The sequence below is a fragment of the Crinia signifera genome, chromosome 8 (genome assembly GCF_055691185.1).
Source record: "Crinia signifera chromosome 8, ASM5569118v1, whole genome shotgun sequence".
In the NCBI taxonomy this organism is placed as follows: domain Eukaryota; kingdom Metazoa; phylum Chordata; class Amphibia; order Anura; family Myobatrachidae; genus Crinia; species Crinia signifera.
The window spans coordinates 179794710-179821908 of NC_139224.1; the positions used below are offsets into that span (position 1 = coordinate 179794710).

The following is a 27199-nucleotide window of genomic DNA, read 5'->3' on the forward strand; positions in this document are numbered from 1 at the left end:
GCCCAATGTAACCACCCCTAACCTGGCTAGCCTTTCCTCATACCCCAATGTAACCATCCCTAACCTGGCTAGCCTTTCCTCATATCCCAATGTAACCACCCCTAACCTGGCTAGCCTTTCCTCATACCCCAATGTAACCATCCCTAACCTGGCTAGCCTTTCCTCATACCCCAATGTAACCATCCCTAACCTGGCTAGCCTTTCCCCATATCCCAATGTAACCATCCCTAACCTGGCTAGCCTTTCCTCATACCCCAATGTAACCATCCCTAACCTGGCTAGCCTTTCCTCATATCCCAATGTAACCACCCCTAACCTGGCTAGCCTTTCCTCATAGCCCACTGTAACCATCCCTAACCTGGCTAGCCTTTCCTCATATCCCAATGTAACCATCCCTAACCTGGCTAGCCTTTCCTCATACCCCAATGTAACCATCCCTAACCTGGTTAGCCTTTTCTCATATCCCAATGTAACCACCCCTAACCTGGCTAGCCTTTCCTCATAGCCCACTGTAACCATCCCTAACCTGGCTAGCCTTTCCTCATATCCCAATGTAACCACCCCTAACCTGGCTAGCCTTTCCTCATATCCCAATGTAACCACACCTAACCTGGCTAGCCTTTCCTCATATCCCAATGTAACCACACCTAACCTGGCTCGCCATCTGCCCACCCCGTCCATCCTGGAGTGTGAACCCTCGCTCACCATCTGCGTCCCCGTCCCCCCCACCGCGCGCCTCCCCAGGCTAGCCTTTCTTCCTAGCCCAACATAGCCATACCTCACCTGGCTCGCCACCTTCATCCCCCCGGCCGTCCTAGAGTGTGAACCCACACTCACCATCTGCACAGAGCTGACACTATATCGCATGACCAGACCTTTCTGCAGGAAGTGATGTGACCCTAGTTACAGCAGGATTATGGCCGGATCTCATGTATTGTCTCCCCTGTTCTCCCCGCAGGTTGCCCTCGTGGTGAGTTCCAGTGCAAGAATACGCTCTGTGTCACGACCAGCTTTGTGTGCGACGGTGTCGATAATTGTGGTGATGCCAGCGATGAGCATGACTGCGCATTAGTCACCTGCAAACCAGGGCAGTTCCGCTGCGGAAAGGGCGTCTGTATCCCAGAGAAATGGGTGTGCGATGGACAGGCGGACTGCGTGGATCAGTCCGATGAATCTGAGGATCGTTGCGGTCTGAAGAGTCAACCACAGGCGGTGACGCAGTGCAGTGCACAAGAATTCCGATGCAACAATGGCAAATGTATTCACCTAAACTGGAGGTGCGATGGCGACCATGACTGTAAGGACAATTCCGATGAGACGGACTGCCGTGAGTATAGCCAGATGTCATCAAACTGTGAAGGGGTAGTAACCGCACAGGAAGGGGGGGGGAGACACTGAGCGCACAGGAGGGGGGGAGAGAGACACTGACTGCACAGGTGGAGGAGGGGGACACTGACTGCACAGGTGGAGGAGGGGGACACTGACTGCACAGGTGGAGGAGGGGGACACTGACTGCACAGGGGACACTGACTGCACAGATGGATGAGGGGGACACTGACTGCACAGGGGACACTGACTGCACAGGTGGAGGAGGGGGACACTGACTGCACAGGTGGAGGAGGGGGACACTGACTGCACAGGGGACACTGACTGCACAGATGGATGAGGGGGACACTGACTGCACAGGGGACACTGACTGCACAGGTGGAGGAGGGGGACACTGACTGCACAGGGGACACTGACTGCACAGGTGGAGGAAGGGGACACTGACTGCACAGGGGACACTGACTGCACAGGTGGAGGAGGGGGACACTGACTGCACAGGGGACACTGACTGCACAGGTGGAGGAGGGGTGCACTGACTGCACAGGGGACACTGACTGCACAGGTGGAGGAGGGGGACACTGACTGCACAGGTGGAGGAGGGAGACACTGACTGCACAGGTGGAGGAGGGGGACACTTAATGCACAGGTGGAGGAGGGGGACACTGACTGCACAGGTGGAGGAGGGGGACACTGACTGCACAGGTGGAGGAGGGGGACACTGACTGCACAGGTGGAGGAGGGGGACACTGCACAGGTGGAGGAGGGGTGCACTGACTGCACAGGTGGAGGAGGGGTGCACTGACTGCACAGGTGGAGGAGGGGTGCACTGACTGCACAGGTGGAGGAGGGGTGCACTGACTGCACAGGTGGAGGAGGGGTGCACTGACTGCACAGGTGGAGGAGGGGTGCACTGACTGCACAGGTGGAGGAGGGGTGCACTGACTGCACAGGTGGAGGAGGGGTGCACTGACTGCACAGGGGACACTGACTGCACAGGTGGAGGAGGGGGACACTGACTGTACAGGTGGGAAGGGGGGCACTGACTGCACAGGTGGAGGAGGGGCACATTGACTGCACAGGTGGAGGAAGGGGACACTGACTGCACATTTGGAGGAGGGGGACACTGACTGCACAGGTGGAGGAGGCGGACACTGACTGCACAGTTGGAGGAGGGGTGCACTGACTGCACAGGAGTAAGGGGGTGGGCGACATTGCCTAGGTGTGGGGGAGGTCATTGACTGCACAGGAGTGTGATGGGGACGACGACACTGACCATACCGGAGGGGCTGGCAGATGTTACTGGTAGCTGCAGTGCTGTCGGCTCCCCCCCGCGCTGCTGTCGGCTCCCCCCCGCGCTGCTGTCGGCTCTCCCCCGCGCTGCTCTCGGCTCCCCCCCGCGCTGCTCTCGGCTCCCCCCCGCGCTGCTGTCGGCTCCCCCCCCCCCCCCCCCGCGCTGCTGTCTGCTCCCCCCCCCCCCCCGCACTGCTGTCGGCTCCCCCCCCCCGCACTGCTGTCGGCTCCCCCCCCCCGCGCTGCTGTCGGCTCCCCCCCCCGCGCTGCTCTCGGCTCCCCCCCGCGCTGCTGTCGGCTCCCTCCCACACGCTGCTGTCGGCTCCCTCCCCCACGCTGCTGTTGGCTCCCTCCCCCACGCTGCTGTTGGCTCCCTCCCCCACGCTGCTATTGGCTCCCTCCCCCACGCTGCTATTGGCTCCCTCCCCCACGCTGCTGTTGGCTCCCTCCCCCACGCTGCTGTTGGCTCCCTCCCCCACGCTGCTGTTGGCTCCCTCCCCCACGCTGCTGTTGGCTCCCTCCCCCACGCTGCTGTTGGCACAGGCGGTGACGCAGTGCAGTGCACAAGAATTCCGATGCAACAATGGCAAATGTATTCACCTAAACTGGAGGTGCAATGGCGACCATGACTGTAAGGACAATTCCGATGAGACGGACTGCCGTGAGTATAGCCAGATGTCATCAAACTGTGAAGGGGTAGTAACCGCACAGGAAGGGGGGGGGAGACACTGAGCGCACAGGAGGGGGGGAGAGAGACACTGACTGCACAGGTGGAGGAGGGGGACACTGACTGCACAGGTGGAGGAGGGGGACACTGACTGCACAGGTGGAGGAGGGGGACACTGACTGCACAGGTGGAGGAGGGGGACACTGACTGCACAGGGGACACTGACTGCACAGATGGATGAGGGGGACACTGACTGCACAGGGGACACTGACTGCACAGGTGGAGGAGGGGGACACTGACTGCACAGGGGACACTGACTGCACAGGTGGAGGAGGGGGACACTGACTGCACAGGGGACACTGACTGCACAGGTGGAGGAGGGGTGCACTGACTGCACAGGGGACACTGACTGCACAGGTGGAGGAGGGGTGCACTGACTGCACAGGGGACACTGACTGCACAGGTGGAGGAGGGGGACACTGACTGCACAGGTGGAGGAGGGAGACACTGACTGCACAGGTGGAGGAGGGGGACACTTAATGCACAGGTGGAGGAGGGGGACACTGACTGCACAGGTGGAGGAGGGGGACACTGACTGCACAGGTGGAGGAGGGGGACACTGACTGCACAGGTGGAGGAGGGGGACACTGCACAGGTGGAGGAGGGGTGCACTGACTGCACAGGTGGAGGAGGGGTGCACTGACTGCACAGGTGGAGGAGGGGTGCACTGACTGCACAGGTGGAGGAGGGGTGCACTGACTGCACAGGTGGAGGAGGGGTGCACTGACTGCACAGGTGGAGGAGGGGTGCACTGACTGCACAGGTGGAGGAGGGGTGCACTGACTGCACAGGTGGAGGAGGGGTGCACTGACTGCACAGGTGGAGGAGGGGTGCACTGACTGCACAGGGGACACTGACTGCACAGGTGGAGGAGGGGGACACTTACTGTACAGGTGGGAAGGGGGGCACTGACTGCACAGGTGGAGGAGGGGCACATTGACTGCACAGGTGGAGGAGGGGGACACTGACTGCACATTTGGAGGAGGGGGACACTGACTGCACAGGTGGAGGAGGCGGACACTGACTGCACAGTTGGAGGAGGGGTGCACTGACTGCACAGGAGTAAGGGGGTGGGCGACATTGCCTAGGTGTGGGGGAGGTCATTGACTGCACAGGAGTGTGATGGGGACGACGACACTGACCATACCGGAGGGGCTGGCAGATGTTACTGGTAGCTGCAGTGCTGTCGGCTCCCCCCCGCGCTGCTGTCGGCTCCCCCCCGCGCTGCTGTCGGCTCTCCCGCGCGCTGCTCTCGGCTCCCCCCCGCGCTGCTCTCGGCTCCCCCCCGCGCTGCTCTCGGCTCCCCCCCCCCGCGCTGCTGTCTGCTCTCCCCCCCCCCCCCCCACTGCTGTCGGCTCCCCCCCCCGCACTGCTGTCGGCTCCCCCCCCCGCGCTGCTGTCGGCTCCCCCCCCCGCGCTGCTCTCGGCTCCCCCCCGCGCTGCTGTCGGCTCCCTCCCACACGCTGCTGTCGGCTCCCTCCCCCACGCTGCTGTTGGCTCCCTCCCCCACGCTGCTATTGGCTCCCTCCCCCACGCTGCTATTGGCTCCCTCCCCCACGCTGCTGTTGGCTCCCTCCCCCACGCTGCTGTTGGCTCCCTCCCCCACGCTGCTGTTGGCTCCCTCCCCCACGCTGCTGTTGGCTCCCTCCCCCACGCTGCTGTTGGCTCCCTCCCCCACGCTGCTGTTGGCTCCCTCCCCCACGCTGCTGTTGGCTCCCTCCCCCACGCTGCTGTTGGCTCCCTCCCCCACGCTGCTGTTGGCTCCCTCCCCCAAGCTGCTGTTTGCTCCCACCCCCCGCGCTGCTGTTGGCTTCCCCACCCCCCGCGCTGCTGTTGGCTCCCCTCCCCCCGCGCTGCTGTTGGCTCCCCTCCCCCCGCGCTGCTGTTGGCTCCCCTCCCCCCGCGCTGCTGTTGGCTCCCCTCCCCCCGCGCTGCTGTTGGCTCGCCTCCCCCCGCGCTGCTGTTGGCTCGCCTCCCCCCGCGCTGCTGTTGGCTCGCCTCCCCCCGCGCTGCTGTTGGCTCGCCTCCCCCCGCGCTGCTGTTGGCTCGCCTCCCCCCGCGCTGCTGTTGGCTCGCCTCCCCCCGCGCTGCTGTCGGCTCGCTCCTCCCCGCGCTGCTGTCGGCTCGCTCCCCCCCGCGCTGCTGTCGGCTCGCGCCTCCCCCTGCGCTGCTGTCGGCTCCCTCCCCCCCGCGCTGCTGTCGGCTCCCTCCCCCCCGCGCTGCTGTCGGCTCCCTCCCCCGCGCGCTGCTGTCGGCTCCCTCCCCCGCGCGCTGCTGTCGGCTCCCTCCCCCCCGCGCTGCTGTCGGCTCCCTCCCCCCCGCGCTGCTGTCGGCTCGCTCCCCCCGCGCTGGGGGACGTCTGCTCCCAATCTATCATTCTGTCACACCAGGGCGGCCGTGTGGGTGATATTCTCTTCTTCCCTCTCACAGCAGTGGCTACCTGTCGCCCTGATGAATTCCAGTGCGGCGATGGCTCATGTGTGCACGGGATGTATCAGTGTAATGGCGTCAGAGATTGCGCCGATGGCAGCGATGAGGCCGGATGCCACTCTGGTGAGTTTTTGCTCATACTCCGGCTCGGTCACTTACATCAACTGTACCACTAATGCCACCACTGTTGTGCACCTAGCTGTGAACGTACCGTGTGACACAGATGGGACGTTTCAGTGTAAGAACGGAGAATGCATTGACATACGTAAAGTGTGCGACTCTCGCCAGGACTGCCGGGATTGGTCCGATGAGCCCCTGGATGAATGCGGTGAGTCTCCCAATCCCACCTGCACTCCGGCCCCATTCTTACGTATTCCCGTTTCCAGAATAGTCAGTTTGGGTGATGGGAAAGTTCTAGACCTGTGGTGCCCCCTAGGTGTCAGAGCTGGAACCCTTACTCCGGCTGTCTCCTCCGATTAGCGATGTGAGGAGGTCTCTTATTAAAGATAGTTTCCTAGAAATGTTGGTCTTCACTTTAGCCTAATCTGTGGTTCTACTAAAGGTCCAGAATTAGCACCAGGGCAGCCAAGGGGTATGCCTGGCCCAGGGGGGGGCGTGGCCTAATCTCGGGAGGCGTTGGTATGGTCTCCCCCGACCCCCCCCACACACACACACACACACACACACACACAGCAGAACACTCTTATATACACTATAACTCTGCCACATTGTACCCTCCGGTCCTGTCTCCATCACTGTTGACATCTAATGACCCCGTTACTGGGATACGGTCTAAGGGGCCCATTCACTAACGATATTGTCACACGCTTTCACGTTATTTTATTGTCACCACTACTTTTTGTGAACTATCGCGATGGTGCTGCGGAGACTCAGCGCAGGGACAGATCTTTATCGCATTGCGAGTTTGTCCGATATGATCACATCATGGGCCCCTCAGGGAATGCGTTCCACAGTGGCAGTGAGGTGCTGTTGTGTTGCCCCTGGTATTATTTGATGCGTTTATCCTACATAGATGTGTGACCCCTTTCTCCCAGGTGTGAACGAGTGTCTGATGAATAATGGGGGCTGCTCCCACATCTGCAGGGACCTGAAAGTAGGACACGAATGTCACTGTCCCACCGGCTACAAGCTCATCGACAAGAAGACCTGCGGAGGTAATGACGGTGTGTGTGTGTGTGTGTGTGTGTGTGTGTGTGTGTGTGTGTGTGAAGACAAGAGTACCTGCACTCGCACACACCTGAGGTAGCGTTTTGGGGTGCCCCCAGGTCACACCGTGGTGCGCCAAGTATGTAATCCAGATTCCGTGAGAAGGAAAGAAGGAGCACTCGCCAATCTGTGGTGTTTTATTTATAAACATAGAAAAAAGAGAACTAACTCCAAGTGCTGCTGAGACAACAACATCTCCTCCTCCGACGTTTCTATCCAGCTGAGGAGATGTTCAGCCGAGTCCGGGTCACAAGATAAGCCAAATGGTGCCACTAGTATTGGGCTCTATCTGCAACAGCAGTCAAAGACCTAATGTCTTGCCGCCCTGTCCCGGATTTATATACCCAAAAAGGTGCCAAAAAGAATTGAGAAAGGAGCCTCCCTGCTGCTTGTAGCGCTGTCCACTGCGCTGGTACCAGACCGGAACTTCCTGCCCATGGAACGCACGCTGCCGCACAACTTCCGTCAGGTGGCACGCATGCGGTATCCAGGGAGATAAGGTCTCCGGTCAGTGGTGCGCCCAGTGCTGCCGCAGCGCTATGTACAGCGGGGATCTATCCTGGATACTGACTGTGGTTATAGATTCCAGTGCAGATGAAGTATAAAGAGTCAAGTCATAGCCCTGTTCTTTAGTTAATGGAACGCACATGATCCGCCTGATCCCGGGGACGATCTCATAGGGCGATTGGGTAGATCTTCTCCTTTTATGCTAAAACCGTATACTGAGTTCTATATACAGAAAAGGAAGATAAATGTGGCAAATAATTAGAGGTGCCCCAACAGAAATAACATCATTATATATAATCTACATGTTAAGGTACATGTCACCATTGGTGCAACGTCTATGGTGACCAGGATAAGCCTTTGGAGTATTAGACTAGGAACATTTCTAGATATTTTTAGATGACGTTCCATAATGCATGTGCCCCCGAGGGAACTTGGGGGCGCCTGAACACTGCACAGGTGAGCCAACACACCAGGCACTAGTGTGGCACTTGCACTGTAGTAGTAGTAGTAGTACGTTTATTTATAAGGCGCCGCAAAGTGTCCGCAGCGCCGTACATAGCAAACAAAAAAAAACAAATGACAAGGTAACGTACAGGGTGTGTTGAAAGATACAGTATAAATAGGGTATAGCTGGTAGAACTAAAATCAGCATCAGTTCAGAAGTAGGTGTCAAAATTGTCGAGGAGACTGAAGATGAAGTAGAGGAAGGGAAGAACAGGACAGGAGCACAGGTGAGGTAATGAGGTAGGGTGAGTACGTGAGGAAGGAGGGCCCTGCTCATAAGAGTTACCAGACTAAAAATAGGTGGGTGGACGAACGAAATACAATAGGATAAGTAGGAACGGAGGGGAACGGAGGCAGGATAGGAGGATCAAAAGAGGTTAGGAGGAGGGATAGGCTAGTCGAAAAAAGTGGGTTTTGAGGGAGCGCTTGAAGGAGGTAAGGGAATCAGAAAGCCTGATGGGTGGCGGGAGGTTGTTCCAGTGCAGGGGGGCAGCGCGAGAGAAGTCTTGGACACTGGAGTGGGAGGAGGTGATTAGGTGAGAGGTCAGTCGGCGGTCAGCGGCTGAGCGAAGAGGACGTGAGGGAGTGTGGATAGAGATCAGTGAAGAGAGGTAGGGAGCTGTGGAGGAGGAGAGAGCCTTGTAGGTGGTGGTGAGGAGTTTAAAGAGAACTCGGAAAGGAATGGGGAGCCAGTGAAGAGATAAACAGAGGGGGGAGGCGGAGGTAGAGCGGCGGGAGAGGAAGATGAGCCTAGCAGCAGCGTTAAGAATGGATTGGAGAGGTGCGAGGCGGGTGAGAGGTAGCCCAGAGAGAAGGATGTTGCAGTAGTCAAGGCGGGAGATGACAAGAGAGTGAATGAGAATTTTGGTCGCGTCAGTGGAGAGGAATGGTCTGATGCGTGAGATGTTGCGTAGGTGAAAGCGGCAAGACTGTGAGAGAGCACGAATATGGGGGGTGAAAGAGAGGGAGGAGTCAATGATGACACCGAGGCAGCGCGTTTGGTCGGTGGACGTGATCTCGGTTTCACCAATGCTGATGGAGATAGTGGGAGAAGAGGGGATGTTCGGGGGATGGAAGATTAGAAGTTCAGTTTTAGCCATGTTTAGTTTCAAGAAGCGTTGGGTCATCCGGGCTGAGATGGCCGTGAGGCATTCGGAGACCTTGGACAGGAGTGATGGGGATAAGTCGGGGGAGGAGAGATAGATTAGGGTATCATCAGCATAAAGGTGGTAATGAAAACCATAGGAGCTGATGAGGTTGCCCAGAGAGGTGGTGTAGAGGGAGAAGAGGAGAGGGCCAAGGACTGACCCTTGGGGAACACCGACTGGCTGGGGGGTAGTAGGAGAGGAGGAGCTCGGAGTGGAGACGGAGAAGGAGCGATCGGAGAGGTATGAGGTGAACCAGGAGAAGACCGTGCCAGTGATGCCAAAGGAGCGGAGGGTGTTGAGCAGGAGAGGGTGGTCAACAGTGTCAAAGGCAGCCGACAGATCAAGCTGGATGAGGATAGAGAAGAGGCCTTTGGATTTAGCCGATAGTAGATCGTTAGTGACTTTGGTCAGGGCAGTTTCAGTGGAATGTAAAGGGCGGAACCCGGATTGGAGGGGGTCTAGAATGGAGTTAGCAGTAAGGTGGCTTAGGAGACGATTATAGGTCAGACTGCGCACTTCCCTTTAGGTTAGCGCTTCACGTCCTTACCCTGGGCCTTCTGGCTGGGGTAGGACAGTTTTTCACACTTCCCCCCCACTAGTGATGGGCAAAACGGGTCACTAGCGGGAGCTGGGATCCAGCAGATCAGCCGGTGAAAAGATCCGGATCTTTTGGGCGGACCAGCGGTTCACTTTGAAAGAAGGGTAATTTGATAATAACGAAGCATACTTTGTCTTACAATCAGTTATCGCCTTTTTTGTTTTTTACTTTTTTTTTTAAACAGTGAGCTGAACAAATAAGAACATACATGACTGAGTGAAACACTGATCAATGGCTGGGTGCAGAATCGCCATCGATGGCAGCCATCGATGGCGTCTGCACCGATGGCCATCCCTAGCAGCAGCAGCCTTGTTCTTTCTTTTACTTGCAGTCACAGCACTGTACTGAGTCTCCGGAGTCAGTACATCTCAGCTGCCACAGGTGGCAGTGCTGAGCTCAGACAAATGCATTGTAATGGAAAACGAAACTGAAAGTAAAAGATCGATGGATCACCTTTTTGGGTTCGGCGGCTCCCTCAGTCTTTTATGGGATCCGTTCAAAAGAACCACTTTGTTCGCCGGGGTGGGTGACCCCCCCCCCCCCTGGCCTTCTGGCTGGGGTCTCTTTTTATTATTTTTTATCTTCCTTCTCACGTTTGTCACTTTTCAAACGTGAGAGTGTTTTGGGCTGTGTGTATGACCTTTATGGGCCACCCACTCCCCAATGTACCAAAGCTCTCATCCTTTTGGGGAGAGCTGCAGTCCCTTGAGGGCGACCCCGAGCCGCAAGGTGGAGGGAAGCCTACTGCGGGTCTCTGAAGGAAGCTCTATCCATAGCCTTAGTCCAGTCCAGCGTTTTCCTATTCCGAATCATGCGTTACCCAGTATTCCCTGATGGTTCCCCAATCAGGTACTAACTGCGCCCACTACTGTTTTGCTTCCGAGTTCGGATGAGACCGGGTGTGTTCACAGTGGTATGATCACAATTTCCTTCTTTTCGATCCATCTCTTACGTGGTTACTGGAATGACAGGATAATCTCCTAACTCTCGTTCAGACCATGTGGGGATGAGGGATCTAACTCGTAAATCCAGAACATTTCTCGTTGCCAGATCACGGCCCCCCACCCCTCGTGCTCGATGGCTGTGAAAGTTGTCTACGATTGAGTTGTGATCAGTTAAAAAGTGTCTGGGTACTGAATGGGTTGTATATATCTTATATGTTCCTGTATTCTCCGTTTCAGTGGGCGTTTTGTTTTTCGCACATATTTGAGGCTCTGTCATGTTACTGGGGTTGTTACATCAGTGTTTCATACAGTATTTCTTTGTATTAGTATAATTGTTGAAGGATTCCCTATTCGGGTGGAGATATTGCAATGACCACATGTAAAGGACCCTACTCATGTAGTTGTTGGTATTGGTCGCTGTTCTTGAAGGGTGCCAGGATTTCTTTGAGGTTTTTAGATTTCCTGAACATTATCTGGTTTATTATGGAGTGACCCTCCTATAATATGGGATCTATGTTCAGGAGGTTCCAATGTTTGTTAATGGTCTGTGTGATCTTTCTCTCTCCAGTTATATTGTGTAATAAATGCCGCACCTTGGGTACAAGTTTTTCTTTTTCCTTTATGTGTGTATGTATATATATATAGAGGTGCGCTATATCACCTATACCAATTTTTAAAAGGTGACTCTTAAATTCAATAAAACAGTAATAAGTAAAAGCAAATTAACATTTATTATTAATTTTCCCCTCCCCCCTGACGTCAGAGCCCCTCCCTCCTGATGTCAGAGCCCCTCCCTCCTGACGTGAGAGCCCCTCCCTCCTGACGTCAGAGCCCCTCCCTCCTGACGGCTTGTCTTCACACGCTGCCTTTGGGCAGACGGCTCACGCGGGTGCACTACCTACTGCATTCCATGTGGTCGTTCAGTTATTGGACAGGCTGCGTATTCGCAGCCCACTTGAACAGGTATCAATCAGCCTCATATTCCCATGCTGGTCCACATGCTGCTCCATTTACCTGACCCATAGAGTCGTGCGCTGGTTGCCATGGTGACCGTAGCCGTGGCCTGTACGTATTCTGTACTATGGGCGCTGTACAGTGCACTGCTTCCACACAGCCTACTACACCACAAACATATGTCCTGTCCTGCCGCCCCAGACACATTGCCTGATATCTCCCACCCGTGGCTCATGTGCGATTACTGGTATATATACCTATAACCTCTGTGATGGGGGTAGGGCCCAGACCACGCTAATGGATGTGTTTTATTTCAGATATTGACGAGTGTGAGAACCCTGACGCCTGCAGTCAGATCTGCGTCAACTATAAGGGCGACTATAAGTGTGAATGTTACGAGGGGTATCAGATGGACAGCGTCACCAAAACCTGCAAGGCCGCCGGTGAGTATGGTAATAGGCGTAGTACGGTGTCCTGGTGGGGACAGCTCGGCACAGATGCCCATCCTCCAGCGTGGACTCGCACAGCGGTAATAGGCGTAGTACGGTGTCCTGGTAGGAACAGCTCAGCACAGATGCCCATCTTCCAGCGTGGACTCCCACAGCGATAATAGGCGTAGTACGGTGTCCTGGTAGGGACAGCTCAGCACAGATGCCCATCCTCCAGCATGGTCTCGCACAGCGGTAATAGGAGTAGTACGGTGTCCTGGTGGGGACAGCTCAGCACAGATGCCCATCCTCCAGCGTGTACTCGCTCAGCGGTAATAGGCGTAGTACGGTGTCCTGGTGGGGACAGCTCAGCACAGATGCCCATCTTCCAGCGTGGACTCGCACAGCGGTAACAGGCGTAGTACGGTGGCCTGGTGGGGACAGCTCAGCACAGATGCCTATCCTCCAGCGTGCTCTCGCACAGCGGTAATAGGCGTAGTACGGTGTCCTGGTGGGGACAGCTCGGCACAGATACCCATCCTCCAGCGTGGTCTCCCACAGCCGTAATAGGCGTAGTACGGTGTCCTGGTGGGGACAGCTCGGCACAGATGCCCATCCTCCAGCATGGACTCGCACAGCGGTAATAGGCGTAGTAATGTGTCCTGGTGGGGACAGCTCGGCACAGATACCCATCCTCCAGCGTGGTCTCGCACAGCCGTAATAGGCGTAGTACGGTGGCCTGGTAGGGACAGCTCGGCACAGATGCCCATCCTCCAGCGTGTACTCGCTCAGCGGTAATAGGCGTAGTACGGTGGCCTGGTAGAGACAGCTCGGCACAGATGCCCATCCTCCAGCGTGGACTCGCACATCGGTAATAGGCGTAGTACAGTGTCCTGGTGGGGACAGTTTGGCACAGATGCCCATCCTCCAGCGTGGACTCGCACATCGGTAATAGGCGTAGTACAGTGTCCTGGTGGGGACAGCTCGGCACAGATGCCCATCCTCCAGCGTGGTCTCGCACAGAGGTAATAGGCGTAGTACAGTGTCCTGGTGGGGACAGCTCGGCACAGATGCCCATCCTCCAGCGTGGACTTGCACAGCGGTAATAGGCGTAGTACGGTGTCTTGGTGGGGACAGCTCGGCACAGATGCCCATCTTCCAGCGTGGACTTGCACAGCGGTAATAGGCGTAGTACGGTGTCCTGGTGGGGACAGCTCGGCACAGATGCCCATTCTCCAGCGTGGACTCGCACAGCGGTAATAGGCGTAGTAATGTGTCCTGGTGGGGACAGCTCAGCACAGATACCCATCCTCCAGCGTGGTCTCGCACAGCCGTAATAGGCGTAGTACGGTGTCCTGGTGGGGACAGCTCGGCACAGATGCCCATCCTCCAGCGTGGACTCGCACAGAGGTAATAGGCGTAGTACGGTGGCCTGGTAGGGACAGCTCGGCACAGATGCCCATCCTCCAGCGTGTACTCGCTCAGCGGTAATAGGCGTAGTACGGTGGCCTGGTAGGGACAGCTCGGCACAGATGCCCATCCTCCAGCATGGACTCGCACATCGGTAATAGGCGTAGTACGGTGTCCTGGTGGGGACAGTTTGGCACAGATGCCCATCCTCCAGCGTGGACTCGCACATCGGTAATAGGCGTAGTACGGTGTCCTGGTGGGGACAGCTCGGCACAGATGCCCATCTTCCAGCGTGGACTTGCACAGCGGTAATAGGCGTAGTACGGTGTCTTGGTGGGGACAGCTCGGCACAGATGCCCATCTTCCAGCGTGGACTTGCACAGCGGTAATAGGCGTAGTACGGTGTCCTGGTGGGGACAGCTCGGCACAGATGCCTATCCTCCAGCGTGGACTCGCACAGCAGTAATATGCGTAGTACGGTGTCCTGGTGGGGATAGCTCGGCACAGATGCCCATTCTCCAGCGTGGACTCGCACAGCGGTAATATGTGTAGTACGGTGTCCTGGTGGGGATAGCTCGGCACAGATGCCCATCCTCCAGCGTGGACTCGCACAGCGGTAACATGCGTAGTACGGTGTCCTGGTGTGGGGACAGCTCGGCACAGATGCCCATTCTCCAGCGTGGACTCGCACAGTGGTAGTAGGCGTAGTACGGTGTCCTGGTGGGGACAGCTTTGCACAGATGCCCATCTTCCAGCGTGGACTCGCACATCGGTAATAGGCGTTGTATGGTGTCCTGGTGGGGACAGCTCGGCACAGATGTCCATCCTCCAGCGTGGACTCGCACAGCAGTAATTGGCGTAGTACGGTGTCCTGGTGGGGACAGCTCAGCACAGATGCCCATCCTCCAGCGTGGCCTCGCACTGCCGTAATATGCGTAGTACGGTGTCCTGGTGTATATATAACACATGGTTGGGATAGAACCCATGACCGCAGCGCTGTGAGGCAGTAATGCTAACCATTACACCGTCCGTGCTGCCCCGTATATATAACACATGGTGGGGATAGAACCCATGACCTCAGTGCTGTGAGGCAGTAATGCTAACCATTACACCATCCGTACTGCCCCGTATATATATAACACATGGTGGGGATAGAACCCATGACCTCAGGGATGTGAGGCAGTAATGTAACCATTACACCATTCGTACTGCCCGGTATATATAACACATGGTGGGAATAGAACCCATGACCTCAGCGCTGTGAGGCAGTAATGTAACCATTACACAATCCGTACTGTCCCGTATATGTAACCATTACACCATCCGTACTGCCCCGTATATATAACACATGGTGGGGATGGAACCCATGACCTCAGCGCTGTGAGGCAGTAATGCTATAACCATTACAGCATCCGTACTGCCCCGTATATATAACACATGGTGGGGATAGAACCCATGACCTCAGCACTGTGAGGCAGTAATGCTAACCATTACACCATCCGTACTGCCCCGTATATATAACACATGGTGGGGATAGAACCCATGACCTCAGCACTGTGAGGCAGTAATGCTAACCATTACACCATCCGTACTGCCCTGTATATATAACACATGGTGATGATAGAACCCATGACCTCAGCGCTGTGAGGCAGTAATGCTAACCATTACACCGTCCGTACTGCCCCGTATATATAACACATGGTGGGGATAGAACCCATGACCTCAGTGCTGTGAGGCTGTAATGCTATAACCATTACACCATTCGTACTGCCCCGTATATATAACACATGGTGGGGATAGAACCCATGACCTCAGTGCTGTGAGGCAGTAATGCTAACCATTAAACCATCCGTACTGCCCCGTATATATAACACATGGTGGGGATAGAACCCATGACCTCAGTGCTGTGAGGCAGTAATGTAACCATTACACCGTCCGTATTGCCCATATATATAACACATGGTGGGGATAGAACCCATGACCTCAGTGCTGTGAGGCAGTAATGCTAACCACTACACCATCCGTACTGCCTGTATTTCTTCTACGATCCCCATGGCAGCCATACATTGGGATATTCCCTTCCCCCACTAGAACAGACAGGATTGGTTTCTCTTGGGACCGCCCACCTTGGGTATAATGGACCCCTCCTTCACCTCCCCTGCATCTTTTTTCCTGTCTCCGTTTAGAAGTAGACAGAGTAGGACAGATTATTTTTGTTTAAAGCAGGGTTACCTCAGAGCAGCATGGAGCTGAATGGGGTGGCTCCCCGGGGAGAAGAAGGTGCAGGAGGCCAGCGGTATTTGTCTCCTTGCACGCGATATCCTGCCATGGCAGTACCTGGTCCGGACGCCATACACTGCATGCTGGTGTATGGAAGAAACGGGTCTGCTGGGGAGACTGTGCACAGCCCCGCTGTAAAGCCGCAGCTACACATGCTGGAAGATAAGGCAGAAGGGGCGGAAGTGCCGGTAACGTGTCACTTCCGCCCACAGATGCTGGGTGCGTCTTTGAATCCAGTCCCACCGGAAACGCTGGGCAGTGGTTTTAGTTCCACTTCGCCGTGCTGAGCACAGAGGGCGGACAGGGAACAGTTAAATAGCCAGCAGTGATTTCTATCATGGCGTCTATCTGCTTGGTGTGTTTGCATGCTGTTTGGAAACGCTGCAGTATTGACCATGGAAGCGCCTTCTCCCCAGAAGCCGGATGATGCCCCAGTGAGGTAAGCCCTTTGGTTTTGGGCATCAGTATTGTTATTTTGAGCTAGATATTGAGTGTAGTTTTCTCTACATTTTTAGTGCGCCTGTCTCTCCTGTACACAAGAAGAGGACAGCAAAGAAAAAGTTCATAGAAGCAGTTTGCATGACATGTGATCAGACCTTTGCTTCAGGTCAGAAAAAGTCAGTATGTGAATTGTGTGAAATGGCACAGTCTAAAGTGGCAAAGAAGCCAGAACAGTCGGAAATGCTTAAAGAGTTAATGGCATGGATGAAGCAGAATTTTGTTTCTAAGAATGAATTTGCTCAAAGTCAATCTACTAAAAGGTCTAGAGTACAAGCAGAGTTTACACCTGAAGAGGATTCTTCTGATGAGTTTGAGTGTGAAGCTAAGGAGTCGTCTGACGAATCTGGTGAAGTGGAAGATGTCAGATCATTTAACTTAGAGCTTGTAGAAAACCTGCTGAAAAATATTTACAAAGCCATGAATTTCAAAGAGGCGGCCTCCTCATCGGACAGAGACCCCTTGTATGAGGACAGAGATAAGAAAGGGAGAACCTTCCCACTTAACAAGATGGTGAGAGACATGATAAATAAGGAGTGGATCAATGTCGACAAAAAGTTTACCTTGGGTAATAGGGTAGAAAAAATGTACCCATTTAAGGATGAGGACCTACTGGGATGGTGTACCTTACCCAAGGTAGATGCAGCGGTGGCAGAAATCATATCAAAATCTACCATACCAGTTGAAGATGCGGCGGCATTTAAGGATGCCATGGACAGAAAAATTGAAAATTCTTTCCGTAAAGTACACTCAGCCTCTGCAGGCTCCCTGAAAGCCAACGTGGCTATGGCCTCTGTTGCTAGGGCCGTTCGACTTTGGGCCTCCAATCTGAAAACGGATGTGGAGGAAAAGGTATCAAAACAATACCTTCTCAAAAATTTAGAAGTCATGCAAAAGGCCATCGACTATATGTGTGAAGCCTCACTAGACGGTGTGTCCTTTGCAACCAAGGCTATGGCAGCAGGTGTAACAGGGCGTAGGGCTCTATGGCTTAAGCCTTGGAATGCGGACGCTAATTCAAAGAATAAGCTCACGAACTTACCCTTTGAAGGCAAATTCCTCTTCGGCTCCAAGCTGGACACTATGATCCAGAGGATTTCAGGGGGAAAGTCAGTCCGATTACCCCAGGAAAAGAGGAATCGCTTCAACTTCCCGGCCTCATCTAAACAAGCTTATAGGGAGGCGAAGACCTACCGCCCTGGCAAGACGTATTACAAGAGAGGGAATGCTAATACCTCCAGGCAGCCCTTTCGACAAAATTTTCGTGGCCGATATCAACCAGAAAAGGATTGGGGCCAAAAGGGAAAATTATGACTATCTTCAGGTGAAGAAGATTGGGGCCAGACTTATGCTGTTCACGGAGTGTTGGAAGATGATGATAAGAGACACCTGGGTGTTGAACATAATACAACAGGGCTACTGTATAGAATTCGAAAAAATCCCCACCCATCACAGATTCATGAAATCAAGGATACCAGGACTTTCAGAAGAAAGAAAAGCGCTGTTCTTAAAAATCGATCAACTCCTACAGTCAGGGGCCATAGAGTTAGTGCCAGAGAAGGAACGCAGAAAGGGTTTCTATTCAAATCTATTCCTGGTACGGAAACCGAATGGCTCATTCAGAACGATTCTGGACCTGAGGGAGTTGAATGTGTATATAAAACAGATAAGGTTCAAGATGGAGACCTTGAGTTCTATTGTGATGGGGATAAGAAGAGAAGACTACCTCGCATCGATAGATCTCAAGGATGCCTATTACCACATTCCGATCAATCGATGGTACAGAAAGTTTCTGAGGTTTTCAGTGGCCAATCATCATTTTCAGTTTACTTGTCTGCCCTTTGGGCTGAAAACTTCACCAAGAGTTTTTACCAAAGTGCTAGTGACAGTGATTGCAGCATTAAGGATGCAGAAGATTCAAGTATGGCCCTACTTGGACGATCTGCTCATTGCAGGAGAGTCTCTGATAGAGACAGAAACCAATGTGAAAATGACCATAGACCTATTACAATATCTAGGTTGGGTCATAAACATAGAGAAGAGCCAGCTGCTACCGGTACAGAAGATACAATTTTTGGGAGCCATAATAGACACGCAGCAGTTCTCAATTTCTCTGTCGCCAGACAGATGCAGAAAGATAAAAGAGTTAGTCGACATCTTACTACAAAAGAGGAGATTTCCCCTAATTATGGCCGCCCAATTACTGGGTATGATGGCCTCTTGCATCAAAATTGTTCCCTGGGCACAGTGGAAAATGAGGAAACTCCAATGGCTACTGATTCCTCTACAAAAGAGAGGGTGTGGCGACCAACACCTGATCTCATTACAACAGGAATTAAAGAAGGATCTAATATGGTGGACACAGGGGCTAGAGTACAGAAAGACCAGCCTAAAGGAACCTGTGTTTTGTATAGTAACCACAGACGCCAGTTTCTTCGGATGGGGCGCCCATGTCGAAGGGAGGTCAGTCCAGGGTATATGGACAATAGAAGAAGCAAGGAACTTATCGAATATGAGGGAATTGCAAGCGGTATGGGAAGCCATAAACTGTCTGAAAGAAGAAATCGGCAATTCCCATTTAAGAATTATGTCGGACAATGTCACTGTGGTTTCCCACATAAACCATCAGGGGGGCACAAGAAGTATAAAACTTATGCGCATGTCAGAGAAGATAATGTGTTGGGCAGAACACAACTTGAAATCCATGACAGCGGTGTATATCCCAGGAAGGAGGAATACCCTGGCAGACTTCCTGAGTCGAGAAGTAGTGTCCCCAGGAGAGTGGCAGTTGAATCAGGAAATATTCTCCCAAATAGAAAGAAAGTTTGGCAGCCCAGAAATAGACCTGATGGCAAGCTTTGGGAACAAGAAGGTGAACAGCTTCTTTTCAAAATCTTTTCATCCGCAGGCCCGAGCAATAGATGCTCTGTCAGTAAAGTGGAACTTCAGACTGGGATACATATTCCCGCCCTTCCCTATGATTGGAAAGGTCCTGAAGAAGATAAGAGAAGACCGGGTAGAAGTCATAGCAATACTACCTTACTGGCCAAGAAGACCGTGGTTCGTCAATGTTCTGAAGATGGCAGTACAAGAACCTTGGCCCCTACCCGACAGAGTGGATCTGCTGCACCAGGGTCCGGTTTATCATCCAGAGCCCAAGAAATTATCACTAAAGGCATGGAGATTGAACGGAAGATCCTGAAAAGACATAACCTGTCCCCCCAGGTTATGGAAATGATGCTGAAAGCCAGGAAAGACATATCATCCCTGGCATACTACAAGACATGGATCAAATTTATTGATTGGGGCCAATTCAGAGGTGATTTCTCCTCCATAACAACGGATAGAGTGCTACAGTTCCTTTACGAAGGTTTCCAGATGGGTCTCGCTCCTGCCACAATTAAATCGCAGATATCAGCACTAGGGGTGCTATTGGATAGATCTTTAGCAGAAGAAAAACTGATAAAAAGATTCAACAGGGCTATGAAGCGGATCCAGCCACCAGTCAAGGCTATAGTGGCACCGTGGGATCTAAATCTGATGCTTTCGGTCCTAACCAAGTGTCCGTTTGAGCCCCTAACGGAATGTTCTTTGAGACTCTTAACTTGGAAAACAGTATTCTTAGTAGCAGTTACCTCTGCGAGAAGAGTGAGTGAGTTGCAGGCTCTATGGATCGAAGAGCCCTATTTGGTTATCTTCCCTGACAGAGTTGTCCTAAGGACTCACCCAGAATTTGTCCCAAAGGTGGTGTCAGCCTTCCACCTCAATCAGGAAATCACTCTACCCAGTTTCTATCCTAGACCTGAAAATGAGGAACAACAAGCCTGGCATACTTTAGATCTAGTCCGAGTGATTTCTATCTATCTGGAAAGAACTAAGGTTTTCAGAGCAACCAAACATTTGTTCGTCATTCCAGAAGGTGTCAGGAAAGGAAGGGAACCTGGGAAACAGACGATATCCAGATGGATAAGAGAGACTATTGTTACAGCCTACAAACAGGAAGGCAAGAAGATACCTCCTATTGTACAGGCACACTCAACGCGGGCAGTATCTACTTCCTGGGCGAACAAGGCCAAAGCGTCGGTGACGGAAATATGCAAAGCGGCTACCTGGTCGTCAGTACACACTTTTGTGAATCACTATGCTCTTGACGTTTCTCTGGCCCACTTTGGGAAGCATGTACTCCAAGAGGCAGTTTCCTAAATGCCTCTTGATAATAAAATATTATTTTACATGCATTTACCCTCCCGTTTATTTCTTGGGTATGTCCCAATGTATGGCTGCCATGGGGATCGTAGAAGAAAGAGTCGAATTATACTCACCGATAATTCCTTTTTCTTCCTAGAGATCCCATGGCAGCCACTGATTGCCCTCCCTTGTGTTCTGATGTGTTTTCTCTAGGGACCAAGAGACGGAGACACTCAAAAGATGCAGGGGAGGTGAAGGAGGGGTCCATTATACCCAAGGTGGGCGGTCCCAAGAGAAACCAATCCTGTCTGTTCTAGTGGGGGAAGGGAATATCCCAATGTATGGCTGCCATGGGATCTCTAGGAAGAAAAAGGAATTATCGGTGAGTATAATTCGACTCTATATAACACATGGTGGGGATAGAACCCATGATCTCAGTGCTGTAAGGCAGTAATGCTAACCATTACACCGTCCGTGCTGCCCCGTATATATAACACATGGTGGGGATAGAACCCATGACCTCAGTGCTGTGAGGCTGTAATGCTAACCATTACACCATCCGTACTGCCCCGTATATATAACACATGGTGGGAATAGAACCCATGACCTCAGTGCTGTGAGGCAGTAATGCTAACCATTACACCATCCGTACTGCCCCGTATATATAACACATGGTGGGGATAGAACCCATGACCTCAGTGCTGTGAGGCAGTAATGTAACCATTACACCATCCGTACTGCCCCGTATATATAGCACATGGTGAGGATAGAACCCATGACCTCAGCGCTGTGAGGCAGTAATGCTAACCATTACACCGTCCGTACTGCCCCGTATATATAACACATGGTGGGAATAGAACCCATGACCTCAGTGCTGTGAGGCAGTAATGTAACCATTACACCATCCGTACTGCCCTGCATATATAACACATGGTGGGGATAGAACCCATGACCTCAGTGTGTGAGGCAGTAATGTAACCATTACACCGTCCGTACTGCCCCGTATAAATAACACATGGTGGGGATAGAACCCATGACCTCAGTGCTGTGAGGCAGTAATGCTAACCATTACACCGTCCGTACTGCCCCGTATATATAACACATGGTGGGAATAGAACCCATGACCTCAGTGCTGTGAGGCAGTAATGCTGACCATTACACCATCCGTACTGCCCAGTATATATAACACATGGTGGGGATAGAACCCATGATCTCAGTGCTGTGAGGCAGTAATGTAACCGTTACACCATCCGTACTGCCCCGTATATATAACACATGGTGGGGATAGAACCCATGACCTCAGTGCTGTGAGGCAGTAATGCTAACCATTACACCATCAGTACTGCCCTGTATATATAACACATGGTGGGGATAGAACCCGTGACCTCAGCACTGTGAGGCAGTAATGTAACCATTACACCATCCGTACTGCCCCGTATATATAACACATGGTGGGGATAGAACTCATGACCTCAGCGCTGTGAGGCAGTAATGTAACCATTACACCGTCCGTACTGCCCCGTATATATAACACATGGTGGGGATAGAACCCATGACCTCAGCACTGTGAGGCAGTAATGTAACCATTACACCGTCCGTACTGCCCTGTATATATAACACATGGTGGGGATAGAACCCATGACCTCAGTGCTGTGAGGCAGTAATGTAACCGTTACACCATCCGTACTGCCCCGTATATATAACACATGGTGGGGATAGAACCCATGACCTCAGTGCTGTGAGGCAGTAATGCTAACCATTACACCATCAGTACTTCCCTGTATATATAACACATGGTGGGGATAGAACCCGTGACCTCAGCACTGTGAGGCAGTAATGTAACCATTACACCATCCGTACTGCCCCGTATATATAACACATGGTGGGGATAGAACCCATGACCTCAGCGCTGTGAGGCAGTAATGTAACCATTACACCGTCCGTACTGCCCCGTATATATAACACATGTGGGGATAGAACCCATGACCTCAGTGCTGTGAGGCAGTAATGTAACCATTACACCATCCGTACTGCCCGTATATATAACACATGGTGGGGATAGAACCCATGACCTCAGTGCTGTGAGGCAGTAATGTAACCATTACACCATCCGTACTGCCCCGTATATATAACACATGGTGGGGATAGAACCCATAACCTCAGTGCTGTGAGGCAGTAATACTAACCATTACACCATCCGTACTGCCCCGTATATATATAACACATGGTGGGAATAGAACTCATGACCTCAGTGCTGTGAGGCAGTAATGTAACCATTACACCATCCGTACTGCCCCGTATATATAACACATGGTGGGGATAGAACCCATGACCTCAGTGCTGTGAGGCAGTAATGCTATAACCATTACACCATCCGTACTGCCCCGTATATATAACACATGGTGGGGATAGAACCCATGACCTCAGTGCTGTGAGGCAGTAATGCTATAACCATTACACCATCCGTACTGCCCCGTATATATAACACATGGTGGGGATAGAACCCATGACCTCAGTGCTTTGAGGCAGTAATGTAACCATTACACCATCCGTACTGCCCCGTATATATAACACATGGTGGGGATAGAACCCATGACCTCAGCGCTGTGAGGCAGTAATGTAACCATCACACCATCCGTACTGCCCCGTATATATAACACATGGTGGGGATAGAACCCATGACCTCAGCGCTGTGTAGCAGTAATGCTAACCATTACACCGTCCGTACTGCCCTGTATATATAACACATGGTGGGGATAGAACCCATGACCTCAGCGCTGTGAGGCAGTAATATAACCATTACACCGTCCGTACTGCCCCGTATATATAACACATGGTGGGGATAGAACCCATGACCTCAGTGCTGTGAGGCAGTAATGTAACCATTACACCGTCCGTACTGCCCTGTATATATAACACATGGTGGGGATAGAACCCATGACCTCAGCGCTGTGAGGCAGTAATATAACCATTACACCGTCCGTACTTCCCCGTATATATTACACATGGTGGGGATAGAACCCATGACCTCAGTGCTGTGAGGCAGTAATGCTAACCATTACACCGTCCGTACTGCCCCGTATATATAACACATGGTGGGGATAGAACCCATGACCTCAGCGCTGTGCTGGCAGTAATGTAACCATTACACCGTCCGTACTGCCCCGTATATATAACACATGGTGGGAATAGAACCCATGACCTCAGCGCTGTGAGGCAGTAATGTGACCATTACACCGTCCGTACTGCCCCGTATATATAACACATGGTGGGGATAGAACCCATGACCTCAGCGCTGTGAGGCAGTAATGTAACCATTACACCGTCCGTACTGCCCAGTATATATAACACATGGTGGGGATAGAACCCATGACCTCAGCGCTGTGAGGCAGTAATACTAACCATTACACCGTCCGTACTGCCCCGTATATATAACACATGGTGGGAATAGAACCCATGACCTCAGCGCTGTGAGGCAGTAATGTAACCATTACACCATCCGTACTGCCCCGTATATATAACACATGGTGGGAATAGAACCCATGACCTCAGTGCTGTGAGGCAGTAATGCTAACCATTACACCATCCGTACTGCCCCGTATATATAACACATGGTGGGAATAGAACCCATGACCTCAGCGCTGTGAGGCAGTAATGTAACCATTACACCATCCGTACTGCCCCGTATATATAACACATGGTGGGGATAGAACCCATGACCTCAGTGCTGTGAGGCAGTAATGTAACCATTACACCATCCGTACTGCCCCGTATATATAACACATGGTGGGAATAGAACCCATGACCTCAGCGCTGTGAGGCAGTAATGTAACCATTACACCGTCCGTACTGCCCCGTATATATAACACATGGTGGGAATAGAACCCATGACCTCAGTGCTGTGAGGCAGTAATGTAACCATTACACCGTCCGTACTGCCCGGTATATATAACACATGGTGGGGATAGAACCCTTGACCTCAGCGCTGTGAGACAGTAATGCTAACCATTTCACCATCCGTACTGCCCCGTATATATAACACATGGTGGGAATAGAACCCATGACCTCAGCGCTGTGAGGCAGTAATGCTAACCATTACACCGTCCGTACTGCCCCGTATATATAACACATGGTGGGGATAGAACCCATGACCTCAGCGCTGTGAGGCAGTAATGTGACCATTACACCATCCGTACTGCCCCGTATATATAACACATGGTGGGGATAGAACCCATGACCTCAGTGCTGTGAGGCAGTAATGTAACCATTACACCATCCGTACTGCCCCGTATATATAACACATGGTGGGGATAGAACCCATGACCTCAGTGCTGTGAGGCAGTAATGTAACCATTACACCATCCGTACTGCCCCGTATATATAACACATGGTGGGGATAGAACCCATGACCTCAGTGCTGTAGTATAGGTGTAATGTGGGTCACAGTCAGCAGTGTGGGGTCTTACATGAGACCATATATCTATCCTGTTCCCCCAGGGCAGAGCCCGTACCTGATCTTCACAAACCGCCATGAGCTGCGGCAGATTGACCTGGTGCACAGAGACTACTCGCGCATCGCCTCGCAGCTAAAGAACGTTGTATCGCTGGATGTAGAAGTCAGCAGCAAAAAGATTTACTGGTGCGACCTCTTCCACCGCAAGATATACAGGTGAGGATTGTACCAATGTCATATCTACCTACATACATACACATATATATGTATATCTATACTGGCGGTACTTACAGTGTGGCTGACATGTGATGTACACAGATCACTAGGTCCACAGCCAGTGTGTGAGGGAGGTGCGAGTTTCAGCACGGACAGGAGGTGTCGGTGGGAAATGGCTGCTGTAGGTGGGCAGGAGGGTGCCGTAGATGGATAGGGGCTGCTGTAGCTGGTAGGAGGGTTCCGTAGCTGGGCAGGGGCTGCTGTAGCTGGTAGGAGGGTTCCGTAGCTGGGCAGGGGCTGCTGTAGCTGGGTAGGGGCTGCTGTAGCTGGGTAGGATGGTGCAGTAGCTCGGCAGAGGCTGCTGTAGCTGGGTGCCGTAGCTGGGCAGGGGCTGCTGTAGCTGGGCAGGGGCTGCTGTAGCTGGGTGCCGTAGCTGGGCAGGGGCTGCTGTAGATGGGCAGGAGGATGCCATAGCTGGGCAGGAGGATGCCATAGCTGGGCAGGAGGATGCCGTAGCTGGGCAGGAGGATGCCGTAGCTGGGCAGAGGCTGCTGTAGCTGGGCAGGGGCTGCTGTAGCTGGGTAGGATGGTGCAGTAGCTCGGCAGAGGCTGCTGTAGCTGGGTGCCGTAGCTGGGCAGGGGCTTCTGTAGCTAGGCAGGAGGATGCCATAGCTGGGCAGGAGGATGCCATAGCTGGTCAGGAGGATGCCGTAGCTGGGCAGGGGCTGCTGTAGCTGGGTAGGATGGGCCGGAGGATGCCATAGCTGGGCAGGGGCTGCTGTAGCTGGGTGCCGTAGCTGGGCAGGGGCTGCTGTAGCTGGGCAGGGGCTGCTGTAGCTGGGCAGGGGCTGCTGTAGCTGGGTAGGAGGGTGCCGTAGCTGGGCAGGGGCTGCTGGGTGCTGTAGCTGGGCAGGGGCTGCTGTAGCTGGGTTCCGTAGCTGGGCAGGGGCTGCTGTAGCTGGGTTCCGTAGCTGGGCAGGGGCTGCTGTAGCTGGGTTCCGTAGCTGGGCAGGGGCTGCTGTAGCTGGGCAGGGGCTGCTGTAGCTGGGTTCCGTAGCTGGGCAGGGGCTGCTGTAGCTGGGTGCTGTAGCTGGGCGCTGTAGCTGGGCAGGGGCTGCTGTAGCTGGGTTCCGTAGCTGGGCAGGGGCTGCTGTAGCTGGGTGCTGTAGCTGGGCTGGGGCTGCTGTAGCTGGGTTCCGTAGCTGGGCAGGGGCTGCTGTAGCTGGGTGCTGTAGCTGGGCAGGGGCTGCTGTTGCTGGGTGCTGTAGCTGGGCAGGGGCTGCTGTAGCTGGGTTCCGTAGCTGGACAGGGGCTGCTGTAGCTGGGTGCTGTAGTTGGGCAGGGGCTGCTGTAGCTGAATAGGAGGGTGCCATAGCTGGGCTGGAGGATGCCATAGCTGGGCAGGGGCTGCTCTAGGTGGGCACAATGTTGCCCAGGGCATTGTTATATATCCCAGTGTGACAGTGTTTGTCGAATGTGTTGCACTAACCTCTGTTATATTTCAGCGCCCCCGTAGATCGTGCTGCAGACCCTGCAGAACACGTTGTGCTGATCGATAGCCATCTCCACTCTCCCGAGGGTCTCGCAGTGGACTGGATCCATAAGAACCTTTATTGGACCGACTCTGGCAACAAGACCATTTCTGTGGCGACCACCGACGGTAGCAAGCGGAAAACGCTGTTCAGCAGAAGCCTGGGGGAGCCGCGCGCCATCGCTGTGGACCCAACATCAGGGTGGGTACTGCCCGGGGGTGACCAGCAGCAGATCCACTTCTTGAAGACATATACAGTAGGCCAAACCCAGCCTGTAACATTACAGTTAGGGGCTGATTGGCTGTTTATCACTCTCCACTTAATCACTTTTGGAAGTTTGATACATCTGGTCTGTAGGGAGATGTAGCAAAGTTTGGAGAGAGAGAAAATAGCAGCCATGTTGTAGGCTGAATGTGAAAAATTACAGCGAGGAGCTGGCCCCATGCAGTTACCCCCTCCTTTGGTTAGGAATGGTAGTGTGGTACACCGGTGCCCCTTGCACTTACCCCCTCCTGTGGTTAGGAATGATAGTGTGGTAC

General features: G+C 53.2%; 2 protein-coding genes across 4 annotated transcripts in view; both read left to right on the top strand.

Annotated features, from left to right (window-relative positions):
* LRP8 (LDL receptor related protein 8) overlaps positions 1–27199 on the top strand; it is a 187392-nt gene that overhangs the window by 133888 nt on the left and 26305 nt on the right. For 2 of the 3 annotated variants that reach the window (XM_083157909.1, XM_083157911.1), the window contains 7 exons: positions 959–1327; positions 5774–5896; positions 5973–6101; positions 6829–6948; positions 11973–12098; positions 24957–25128; positions 26634–26861. In XM_083157909.1, the coding sequence (XP_083014035.1) occupies positions 959–1327; positions 5774–5896; positions 5973–6101; positions 6829–6948; positions 11973–12098; positions 24957–25128; positions 26634–26861 (1267 nt within the window). The remainder of the gene's footprint in view (positions 1–958; positions 1328–5773; positions 5897–5972; positions 6102–6828; positions 6949–11972; positions 12099–24956; positions 25129–26633; positions 26862–27199) is intronic. The other variant, XM_083157910.1, reaches the window with a different exon arrangement.
* On the top strand, positions 16107–17585 carry LOC146026902 (uncharacterized). Its single transcript, XM_083157951.1, has 2 exons — positions 16107–16212; positions 16289–17585. The coding sequence occupies exons 1-2, from the start codon at positions 16139–16141 to the stop codon at positions 17583–17585; spliced, it is 1371 nt and encodes a 456-aa protein (XP_083014077.1). The 5' UTR covers positions 16107–16138.

What these genes read in the sequence shown, in the direction of transcription:
- LOC146026902 (XM_083157951.1), top strand. Translation starts at nt 16,139, where the DNA reads ATGCTGTTTGGAAACGCTGCAGTATTGACCATGGAAGCGCCTTCTCCC. An exon ending in CCGGATGATGCCCCAGTGAG is followed by an intron (nt 16,213 to 16,288) that starts GTAAGCCCTTTG and finishes CTACATTTTTAG; the next exon opens with TGCGCCTGTCTCTCCTGTAC.